The following is an 11349-nucleotide window of genomic DNA, read 5'->3' on the forward strand; positions in this document are numbered from 1 at the left end:
CAGGTTCACTGGTTCCTCCAAAGTCATTCAGTGAATCAGTGGTGGGCTTCATTTCTTCATGGACCCACTCTAGGAATCACTAACCCCTGAACTCATTCTCGAGTTCCAGGGACTTGCTCCTCTGTCCTTCCCATGACCCTGATCTTATCCTGATTGATCACCATCCTCTTTGTCTGAATCCCAGTTGTGACCTGTGGAGTTGTGAGGGAAGGAAAAGGCTGAGAGGTCTTGACAAGGACCTTTACCAGAGAGATTGAAGCCAAGAACTGGGGGAAGGGGAAGAGCCAAAGGTTCGTCCACATTTTCAAACTGAGAGAGGGCAAGAGTGATGTTAGCACCCAAAGAAATGGGTAGTAGAGAAGTCTTGCTCTTGGATTGTTAAGTCAGGCTTGAATTTCAGTGACTATTCACTGGGTAACTGTTATGATTTGGTATGAGGTGTCCCCCAAGAGCTCGTGTGTTAATACAGGACTATTCAGAGGTAAAATTATTAGATTGAAAGCTGTAACCTGATCAATTTGAATGGTCTGACTGGGGTAACTGTAGGCAGGTGGGTATGGCTGGAGGAGGTAGGTCCCTGGGGGCGTGCCCTAGGAGGGTGCATCTTCCTTGTGGCCCCTTCCCACCTCTCTCTCTCTACTTCCTTGCTGCCTTGAGAAGACAGCTCTCTCTGCTACGCCCTTCCCCCATGATGTTCTGCCTCACCTTGGGCCCAGAGCAATGGAGTCTGCCGCATATAGAATGAGACCTCTGATTCCAGGAGTTGAAATAAATTTTTCCTCTTTTCAGTTGTTCTTGTCAGGTATTTAATCACAGCAATGAAAAACTGTGGATGAATCTCTTAGCTTCTCTCAGCCTCAGTTTCTTTTCCCTGAGCATAGTCTTATCTGATTCTCATGCTTGTCGGTTTGCTGGTCAAATGATGCGATATACGTGACGTGCTTTGTAAGGTACAAAGCCATATACACGAGTCAGCTGCCGTAAGTAGTGTCAGATGTGTTATTACTGGAGTCACATTGTAAATAGAGTTGCCAGATTCTTCAGTTGAGTATATCTATGCCAGGGCCAGCAAATGATGATCCATGGGCAACTCTAGCTTGTCTACTGTTTTATATGGTTGGTGAGCAAAGAGAGCTTTTTACATTTTAATATGGTTGAGAAAAACCAAAGAAAAATGTTCATGACAGATAAAAATTACATGAAATTTGAATTTCATTATCTATAAATAAAGTTTACTGGAACATAGCCAGACCCATTTATTTATATAACATCTATGTCTGCTTTCATACTACAGCAACAGAACTGAGTAGTTGTGACAGATGATATGCACATAAAACCTAAGGTATTTACTATCTGGTTCTATAAGGAAAGGTCCCAGAGATGAAAGAAAGTTCAAGGAAATCTGAAAAAATTTTAAACTAAATTCTCTTTCTTGATAATAAAGGTAAAAATGAAGATGTGTTTGTCTTTTTCCTCTTTTTTTGATGCTTTAAAAATGAATCCTCACTAATAAAAATATTTCAAAAAATGAATATTTATTCAGTGTTGGAACATTATTTTAATATTGAAGGCAATTAAGTTTAAAAGGTTTCCACCTCAAACCACCCTTAACATGGCTGTTTCAACACGTCTTTATTTTTATCGGTGCTTCTTTCTACTCTTGGCATATTTTGTAATTATGATCCATATCGTAATTATGATCTATGAATAATTTCATAGTTGATGCAGCCCTTTCCAGTTGGCTTTTATAAATATTACTTGATTATTCTTCTTCTTAGTCATAGTGGTTATGTTGCTATAGCATGGTACAGTTCACAAGCTGCATGTGTTTCAGAAATACTTCTTGTTCTTGCCTTTGATCAGATTCTTGCATCTTCAACTGCAACTGCAGTTTTGACTCTTTGGAGCCACAGCCAGGCCACCCTGGTTGCCCCATATCTTCTGTTCTCTGACATTGATCCAAGTGCCACATTATCGTAGAGCTTAAAAACAAAGAAAGATAAGAAATAAGGCTAAAGGAAAATTGTCAGAGAAAAAAGTGAATGTGATACTGTAAAGGTGACTTCCTTTCTCTTTCTCCAGACATCCCCAAACTCAAAGTAGTCATTAATATTAGAAAAACTATTTAGCAAGCAAAAATCATTGTTCACTTAGTAATGACTGAAGGGTTGTTTTCTCTGCTGTATTTCTGAATAAGTAGGCATAAAAATAAGACCATTATTGTCATTATGTTACTATTGTTGACATATTGTATTTTAGACCCCAAATCCCTTCAGTGTGTCCAATTAACTGAATACTATGAAATCTAAGTAAAAGACAGTTAGTAACATTTTATTCTCTTATTTTTTTCCTAGTGAGAAGCTGGATGGAGAAACTAAAAGATAAGGTAAGAAAAATCTCTTCTTTCTTTGGACTTATCTTGAAGGGCACAAGGTTTTGTGAAACAAAAGATCTGAGAGCTTCCTTATTTGATTCCAGAGATACAAGGCCTCCTCCAGGTGCCCAGCAGGAAAGACCCTTCCTTCAGTTTCCTTCCTGTAGAACCCAGGAGACACCTTAGTCTTTGAAGGTGGCTTTATAAGGGATAAGAATATACCTTAGTTTGTATGTTCAGCTGAAAAATATTCTTGACATATCCAGGTAGAGTTTCTTCTAGGGAGTTTCAGCAGTGTAATCCAATTCGGTTTGGCCTTTACTGTCCCAGTGTGACGTGACAAGAATCTACACTGTGTGTGTAGTTTATTATAGTGCTGCTCCTCATCAAGTGTTAATAAGCTGACCTGTCTGGATGGCCAACTATGGAAAAATATTTTCCTATCTTGTATCAATTCTGCTGACATGGAGATTGACAATATTAACTTCCTTCCAGGTTCATATTTTCATTTTCTTTTGATTTTCAATGCTAAGTTTTCACTTTTGATTACTTCTTAATTTTAAACTGGAATTGCTCATAAAAATATTGATAGAGTCTTGAATTCCTTGGTGTAGCCTCTGTCAGATTCTATTATCATAGCCTAGCTCAGACTTAACTGGGGGTTTTGGTTAAATGGAAATCTTTACAATATCAGATATTGAGTTACCTCCAGTTCTCTAGTCTCAATATATTTTCATTTGTGGCATTTCATATATTTGGATCATTTTCCCATATTTAAATTATACTATTTATTTTGCTATACTCAATGTTAAAGGAGAAAAAATATTCAGTTGCGATTAAAATGATATAACTAGGTTAATTCTCACTATTATGTTTCTGTTTTTCAGTATAATTTACATATACATAGCTGAGACTGTTACGTGTTTGTTTATGTTAAAAATGATGTTGAAAACTTTAAGGCTGCTGAGGTCAGGGGGACCAGTTTGGTATTTGTAATGGATCCCAGTTGTACAGACTGAGCATGATTTGGGTGAAGAAAAATTCAAAAGTGTAGAATTGGATATATTTATATTGGTAGCACTTCTTATTATTGTTCAGGGGGAAATATGATTCAAAGACTAGTAAACAGGCTAGGAATCCAAATACCATTTTTTTTTCTATAGAAAATATCCCTCTGAGCTATAAAAAAGGACAAAAAATTGTCTTAAGAAATTAATTTGGCTGGGCGCAGTGGTGTATGCCTGTAATCCAGTGACTCAGGAAGATGAGGCAGGGGGATTGCAAGCTCATAGCCAGTCTCAGCAACTTAGCGAGGCTCTAAGTGAGTTAGTGAGACCCTGTCTCAAAATAAAAAAATAAAAATAAAATTTAAAAAGGGCTGGGGATGTGGCTTAGTGTTAAGTACCTCTAGATTCAATTCCTGAGTATGGCGGCGGGGGTAGGGACCAACCAAACAAAAACAAAAACAAAACAAACAACCAAGAAATTAATTTTGGTATGTGACCCATATGAAATTTGATATTGCAAAATTTAATACCTGCGTGTGTGTGTGTGTGTGTGTGTATGTGTGTATTTAACACTACCTTTAAAAATCTGTGCAACTTTAGAGAAAGTTTCTATTGTTTCTTCCTATGAACCCTTTATTCTTATCTTGACTCAAAAGACTGGCACTTTCTTGTTGACCCTTTCCATCAAGAGAAACAATCTGATATATGGCCCCTTGTTTTCTGGCTTATTTTGAAGTTTCTCCAGCCCTCTTCAATTTCTTCTCTAGCATTTATTTATTATGTCTTAATTTAAAAAAATTGGAAGAAGAAAACTTAAGCCTCCAACAATGGTGATCATATTTAATGTCTATGTCTTTGTCTTTTTATTTCTTTTTTGGATGGACTCATTCTGATCTTCCCCATATCCCTCTGTCCTCCATACTTGAAATATTCATTGCTCATCTGATGTGTCCATTCATATGTATATACAATGTATGCATCTCCTTCCTCCCTTCTTCATCTACCATCTATAAAAGTCTTGTTAGTCATCATCTTCAGAATTTGAGGGCATAACTATTGTCTCTTTAATGAAAGTCTCAGAATCCCTTAGAACTGAATTCTAAACTACGTATTTAACTTGGCTCTTCAGCCAAGCCAGGACACCCTCTTGGTTAAGCTTTATCAATTGTTCCAGTATAGATTCTCTATTAGTTAACTGGGCTCTAGAAAGGGTGGTGTTTTCAAAAGTTCTGAATTGCCCCTTTTGTTGTTGTTTAGTCTTTCAATATTAGTTAGGACTTAGATCAGCTATGAGTGAGGACAACCCCCAAGGACAACAGCTTAGCCAAGATAGATGTTTGTTTCTTATTTATTAATCTGGAGATAATAATCAAAGGTTAATTTGGATTGACATAGCGACAGGGACTCAAGCTGCTGCTGTCTGATGCTCCACTGTTTCTGACCTTCATTCCCAAGGTCACCTTATGTTCTTGGGTGGCAGTTCTAATTTGGCTATGTATATATTCTAGCTAGAAATAAAAAGAAAAAAGGGAGGTTAACAATACTACTACTTTTTTTTTGAACCGGGGATTGAACTCAGGCGTACTCGACCACTAAGCCATATCCCCAGCCTTGTTTTGTATTTTATTAGATATAAGGTCTCACTGAGTTACTTAATGCCTCGATTTTGCTGAGGCTGGCTTTGAACTCTTGATCTCCTACCTCATCCTCCTGAGCTGCTGGGATTACAGGTGGGTACCACTGAACCCAACTTACTTCTTCCTCTTAAAAGGACAAATTAAGGCTCTCTGTCATTCTTAAAGGATGGTGGATAAAGGGTCTTCCTCCCTTTAAAAATTTATATTACAAAGTTTTTACATTAAAATAACATGCTTATGGGACTGGGGTTGTGGCTCAGTGGTAGAGTGCTTGCCTAGCATGTGTGAGGCACTGGGTTCGATTCTCAGCACCACATATAAATAAATGAATAAAATAAAGTTCCATCAACATCCAAAAATATTTAAAAAATAACATGCTTATTTTAGAAATTTTAAGAGAAGTAAAAAAGCAAGAAGGAAAATAAAAGAGAATACTACTTTAAGATGATCATTATTTATTAACATTTTGCTATATTCCTCCAGACATTTTTAAATGCATTTGTGTGTGTGTTCTTTTTACAACATGCTGTACATACATATACATAATCTTTATAGTTTTAACTTGCAATGAGTTCATTGTATATATCCCATGCAATCAAGTATTTCTGACTACATCATTAGTGACAGATGTGCTTTATTGCACAGTGAGAATGAGCCACAGTTGATGTAACCAGTCTCAGTAGGAAACACTGACAGTGAAGTAAATGCTGTATTTTTCAGCATTTCAGGAAAATAGAGCCCTATGGTTACAAATTAGGGTATGAGCATTGAGGGCCAGAATTCAATGAGTCTAAATTCACCAGAACATCAGTCTTTTTTTTTTTTTAGTGGATCTGGAACATTCTAGAATGTACAAATAAGCATTGTTCTCTTTAGAAGAGTTACTTCTATACAAGGCTATCTAAACCAAAACAAAACACTAGCCCCAGTGCTTCTGGTGTCAAGAGGGAAACCCTAATCCAGTTCCCACAATACCACCAAAAATGTCCCTTGATAATAGAAAGAAGTGGTTGACATTTATTTGTGTATCAGGCTAAAAAATTTGCACGGGAATTGAGGCCAACCCTTCCAATGTCTTTATTTCCTTCAGCAACATCTTGTCTCTAGATGGAATTCAGCTCCCTTTTAAAAGAACATGTCTTGGAATTTTCCCAAGCCATGAACATATCTTCTTGGTGAAGTTTATCACCTGGCCATACCAAGCTTCATGGAAGCCAAGGAACAGTGTCTTTATTTTGTACCAAGTCCCAAATTGGAAACCTTATAGGGATAGAAGAAGAAAAGTGGACATTGAGGGACAATAACACTCAGTAACCTTAACCTTTTGGGTTAAATATCCAAGTTAATGATGTTTGTTAGACAAATCTTACCTTGGCTACCTATTGATGTATCTTTTCAACATATAAATGGCATTTTCCAAACTGAAGTTGCAGTATCTGTTTTAATTGTGTAATAAATATCAGCTCTGTTGTGGATGACTGTCACCAAGACAGTTCTGTTTCTTCTAGCTTTAGAAAGGCATTCAGAAGATGAACGGCCCAGATGAGACTTCAGAGCAGTGATTCTCCCGTGTGGTCTGGACCAGTGGCATCAGCATCCTGTGGGAGCTTGTTAGATAAGCAAATTCTCAGACCCACCCTAGACCCTCTGCGTCAGAAATCCTGGGAATAGGGCCCAACAATCTGTGTTTTAGCAAGTCTGACAGGTGACGCTACTGCATGCTCAAGTTGGAGAACCACAGTTGCATCCAAATCCTAAGGGCACTGTCCCAATCTAGCAGGCTAGACACAGTACCATGTGTCATCTGGTTTTCTTAGAGCTTTCTTGACAATGGAAATTCCCCAACAAATCTATTTGCCTAAGAAGGGAGGATGCTTTTCTCATAAACTTCAAATAGAAACCCCAAATCCCAAAGCCAAATAAATAAAAACAAGTATTTCTAGTCATATTTTGACTATAATCTACTTAAAAAAATTTTAAACTTTATTTGGAAATAATTTAAAATTTGTGGGCAAGCTATAAGAGGAAGAATAGTACAAAGAACATCCCTACCACCGTTTATTTAGGTGCACCTATTGTTGATATTTTCCCCATTTGATTTGTCACCTGTGGCACCCACACCCTTTTTGTGAACCATTTAAGGACAAGTTACTTATATCATGATCTATTTACTATTAAATACCTCAGTTCCTAAGAATAGAAATATTTTGTTAGTCAATCTTAGCACAGTTATTAGCTTCATTCCCTGTATCAGTGATATAGTACTCTTATGTCATCTGACATCTACATTTCAGTTTTTTCAATAGATCCTAAATACCTGTATGAAAGCATTTTTTCTCCTCTAGTACAAGATTTAGTCTTGGATTATATAACATATTTCATTGTCATGTTTCTTTAGTTTTCTTTCATCTGAAACATTTTGTAGACATATTTTGTCTTTCATGATTCTGGTATTTTAAAAGAACAGTCCTTTTTTTTAAAAAAAATAATAGAATATTCTTCATTTTAGGTTTGTTGGCTGTTTCCTTGTGATTAGATTCAGGTGATGCCTTCTTGGTTGAAATAATCCTTCAGTGGAATTGCATCCCTCTCAGGGTGTCATTTCTGGAGTCACATACACATCCAATAATTTTGAACAAACAGAAGGTATTAGTCACAATTTATAACTTAAAACATGTGTATATGCCATCTTATTAATTTTCATTTTTTAAAGAAATAAGAGGCAATTCTAAAAGAAGAGCTTGCTTCCTCTTATTACTCAGTTTTCAAAAAACATTAGAATTATATTTGAAGACAATGGATTGCTTTGCTTCCATCTTGTAATTTTCTTGTCATTTGAAAGCAAGGCAGATGTTACCGGAAAAGAAAAAAAAAAAAAAAAGAAAAAGAAAGGAAGGAGTACAAAAAAGAGAGATTCAGTGAATTCCTGTGGAATCTGCATGATTTAAAACTCTAGAAATAAGAAGTCCAAATGTGTCAATAAGAATAAGGAGTGGTGTGTTTTGGAGTGTTCAGGTTGGTGGAGTGGGGTTAAGTTCCATAGCTGGTGGAGACCCATGCAGGGGTTGCTCAAGTTGACCTTCCAAAAGGCCGAATATTGTTCATAGCTCTGAAAAGTCTAGTCGACTGGGTTTCTCACATTTCTGGTGAGAGCACCCCAATTTTTCTTTTGTCCAGTGTTTTCCTACATGGAAAATTACAGAGTGTTTTAAATAAGCCTTAAGCAGATCTGGAAGAATTTTGGAAAAAGTTTGGGCTTCTACAAAGCATATTAATTTGTTGAAAAACTGACTGGGCTTTGTTTCTTGAGGAAAGATACTTAGTATGCTGATGAAAAAATGCTATTGTTCTCAAATTAATGGAAAAATTTCCATATTTTGTCCTAACTCAAGACTTTGAAAGGCAGAACCAGTGAGGGAGTTGGCTGAGCACAAGGAGGTGCTTTTCTACCTTGGATTCGTAGCTAGAAATGTTAGGAAAGGGCCCCAATGGCACAGACCAGTCCTTTAGGAAAATTTTATTCTGTGCATCTCTCTGTTTTTTGCTTATACTGAAAGATAATAAAAATAGTTTGTGCTATATTAAAAATTAAAGAAATAGTCAGATAATTGAATAGATCCCCCTCCTCCACATAAGACTTACCTAAAGTACTTATTTTAGTTTAAAAAAAAATTTTTTGGGGGGGGTACCATGGGTTGAACTCAGGGGCACTCAATCACTGAGCCTCATCCCCAGCCCTATATTGTGTTTTATTTAGAGACAGGGTCTCACTGAGTTATTTAATGCCTTGCTGAGTTGCTGATGCTGGCTTTGAGCTCCAGATCTCTTGCCTTAGCCTCTGGAGCTGTTGGGATTATAGGCATATTCCACTGTGCCCTGCTAAAAAATTTATATATTTTGTTTAGATAAGTTTCTAGGGAGACAACCCCACATCTGGGTTTTCCCCTGAAGGCTCTCTAGGTTAGTACATACCCGTAGCCCGTGGGCGTTTTATTTGCCATCATGCAGGGGTCCTATGTATTATGATGGGCTTTCCCTGAGCGTGGGTGGATCCTGAGCTATTTACTCGAGCCCAGGGATATATGGGGATCTCTCTGCTCTTTTAGAACCAAAGTGTCTAGAGTAACTCTTGATGGTCTTGGGACATGCATAGGTTTGATACCTCCAGGATCTTTTGGAGGTGTCAAGGCTGTTGGTAGGGATCTTTGTGCCCCTTCTGCCACTGCCTTTCTCTGGGGCTGGGAACACTCAGAATTCTCCCCCCACCCTTGGCATCAGTCTTGTCCACTGAGCAGATTATCCCATTCATAGAAGTGAATCCATCCATCTTATGTACATGCTTTCTCCTCGTCCCTTTTTGCCTTTTCTGTAACATCTCACACCCCTCCTATCTCTGCAGGCTCTTTTCTTCCCTGTTGTTTCCAGCCACTCTCACATTCTGCTCACTTACAAGCACTTTGAGCTTTCCTTTCTTGCTGTAATGCAGAAGGGAGGGAGGGAGGGAGGGAGGGAGAGAGAGAGAGAGAAAGAATATCGTTGCTGCCAAGGCTCTTCTTTTACCCTCCAAGGAACACAGTATTCCAGAGGACTCCAACCTCCTTGAAGCTCCACTCAGGCTGTTTCCAATTTATAGCATTTTAATAGTCCTGGCATTCTCAGAAGCTCCCTTTATCCATCTTTAATACAAATTATATTTCTGTCATTGATGTTGACAAATGTGCATAAGCACGTGGCTGGAGGGGCCACTAGATCTGGCCGACTGATTTCAGTACTTCACTTCTAAGTATTTGAAATATCCCAAAATAGTCATACCTCTCTCTGTTGCCTTCTCTTTAGAAAGCACTTTTTTTTCCCTTAGATTCTGTCTTATTTGATAACAGAGCAGAGAACTCAAAGCCTATAAAATCCTGCTGCCATCAGCAGAAATGAGGAACCCAGGGCTGTGGTCTGTTCAGCATCCTAATGTGTGTTTCCTTTTCTATGCAGGCTGGCTACATGTCTGGGATGCTGGTTCCTGTAGGAGTGGGGATAGCTGGAGCCTTGTTCATCTTGGGGGCACTCTACAGCATTAAGGTTATGAATCGCCAAAGGAGAAATGGCTTCAAAAGGCATAAAAGAAAGGTATGGAACCAACGAGAGCAAAACCTAATCAGTTTCAGAACATTCTTTGCTTATCTAATTTCCTTAATAAAGCACATAGGGTTTAATGGTGCACGAATGGTGTTGACGTGCCCAGTGGTTTGGATTAGCTGCTGCAGCTGCTGCCTCGCTTCATTGGTTAGTGTGTCTTTTAAAGTGGGCCTGTTTCTCAGCTTTGTTCTGTGGCAGAAAGAGTTTAATGTGTTTCTGTTTTCTTTCTCTAGCAGAGAGAATTCAACAGCATGCAAGATCGAGTAATGCTCTTAGCTGACAGTTCCGAAGATGAATTTTGAATTGGACTTGGGTTTAATTGGGACATTCAATGATGTTGTAATTTTGTTTTTATTTTGGGGGAAAAGAAGAAGAAGAAGAAGAAAGAAGAAGGAAAAACAACAACTTCTATTGCATTGCTGCTATCAGGCCGTCAGTTCTAGACCTGTTGGGTAGTAGATTTTTCTTGCACTGAGCAGAAAAGGCATGCTGTAAACTAAATGTAACACACAGTGTTTGGTTATTCTGTAGTGAACTTCCTGTAACAATGGGCTACAATTTATAAATACACAGCATAATGTTGTTCAGTAGAAATAGCTGGATTAGGTAGGGTAAATATTTTGTATTTTTCCACTGTCTTTTCCTTGACTTGGATTACTTGCATTAAGTGTGATGATTGTAGCCACCAAGGCATGCTCGACTTTGAAATTGAAATCTTAACAAAAAATAACTTCTCATAATCACACTCTACCTACCTGAGATTGTAGGCTTGGGGGCTATGGTACATCCTGCATTTGTATCAAAACCAGCGTCAGCTGAGAATGAATAAGAAAGATCTCAGCCCATTAGGAGTACATGTAGAATAGTGTCATTAAGTCCAAGAACGTCTTACATGTTTATCATTATGAGATATTCTTTTTGTGTACTATTTGACTTTGCCAAAAAGAAATGAGGAAGAAATCTCTGCCCATTTGGCTTTGTGCTTGCATGACTACTACTATGAATAATTCAGAGTATTTATTTTCCACATCTGTGGTATTGGCTATGGAGAGAGTGGACCACCATTGGTACTTTTTTGGCTTTATTATAAAAACATACATTCTGTGGTAGAAGCAGGCTCAGCACCCAGATCCCTTGTACACAGTGGAACTCATGGGAAACCAGCTTCTCTCAGGACATCTCATCATGGGAATGATAAAAT

At 37.9% G+C, this 11349-nt stretch overlaps 1 protein-coding gene across 2 annotated transcripts in view; it reads left to right on the forward strand.

Annotated features, from left to right (window-relative positions):
• Armh4 (armadillo like helical domain containing 4) overlaps positions 1 to 10463 on the forward strand; it is a 112476-nt gene extending 102013 nt beyond the window's left edge. Inside the window, exons 5-7 of one of the 2 annotated variants that reach the window (XM_027929381.2) lie at positions 2355 to 2386; positions 10005 to 10139; positions 10382 to 10463. In XM_027929381.2, coding sequence (XP_027785182.2) covers positions 2355 to 2386; positions 10005 to 10139; positions 10382 to 10450 — 236 coding nt within the window. In that variant the 3' untranslated portion in view covers positions 10451 to 10463. The remainder of the gene's footprint in view (positions 1 to 2354; positions 2387 to 10004; positions 10140 to 10381) is intronic. The other variant, XM_071607271.1, reaches the window with a different exon arrangement.
• The last annotated feature ends 886 nt before the right edge of the window (positions 10464 to 11349 follow it).

The sequence above is a fragment of the Marmota flaviventris genome, chromosome 2, assembly GCF_047511675.1.
Source record: "Marmota flaviventris isolate mMarFla1 chromosome 2, mMarFla1.hap1, whole genome shotgun sequence".
NCBI lineage: Eukaryota > Metazoa > Chordata > Mammalia > Rodentia > Sciuridae > Marmota > Marmota flaviventris.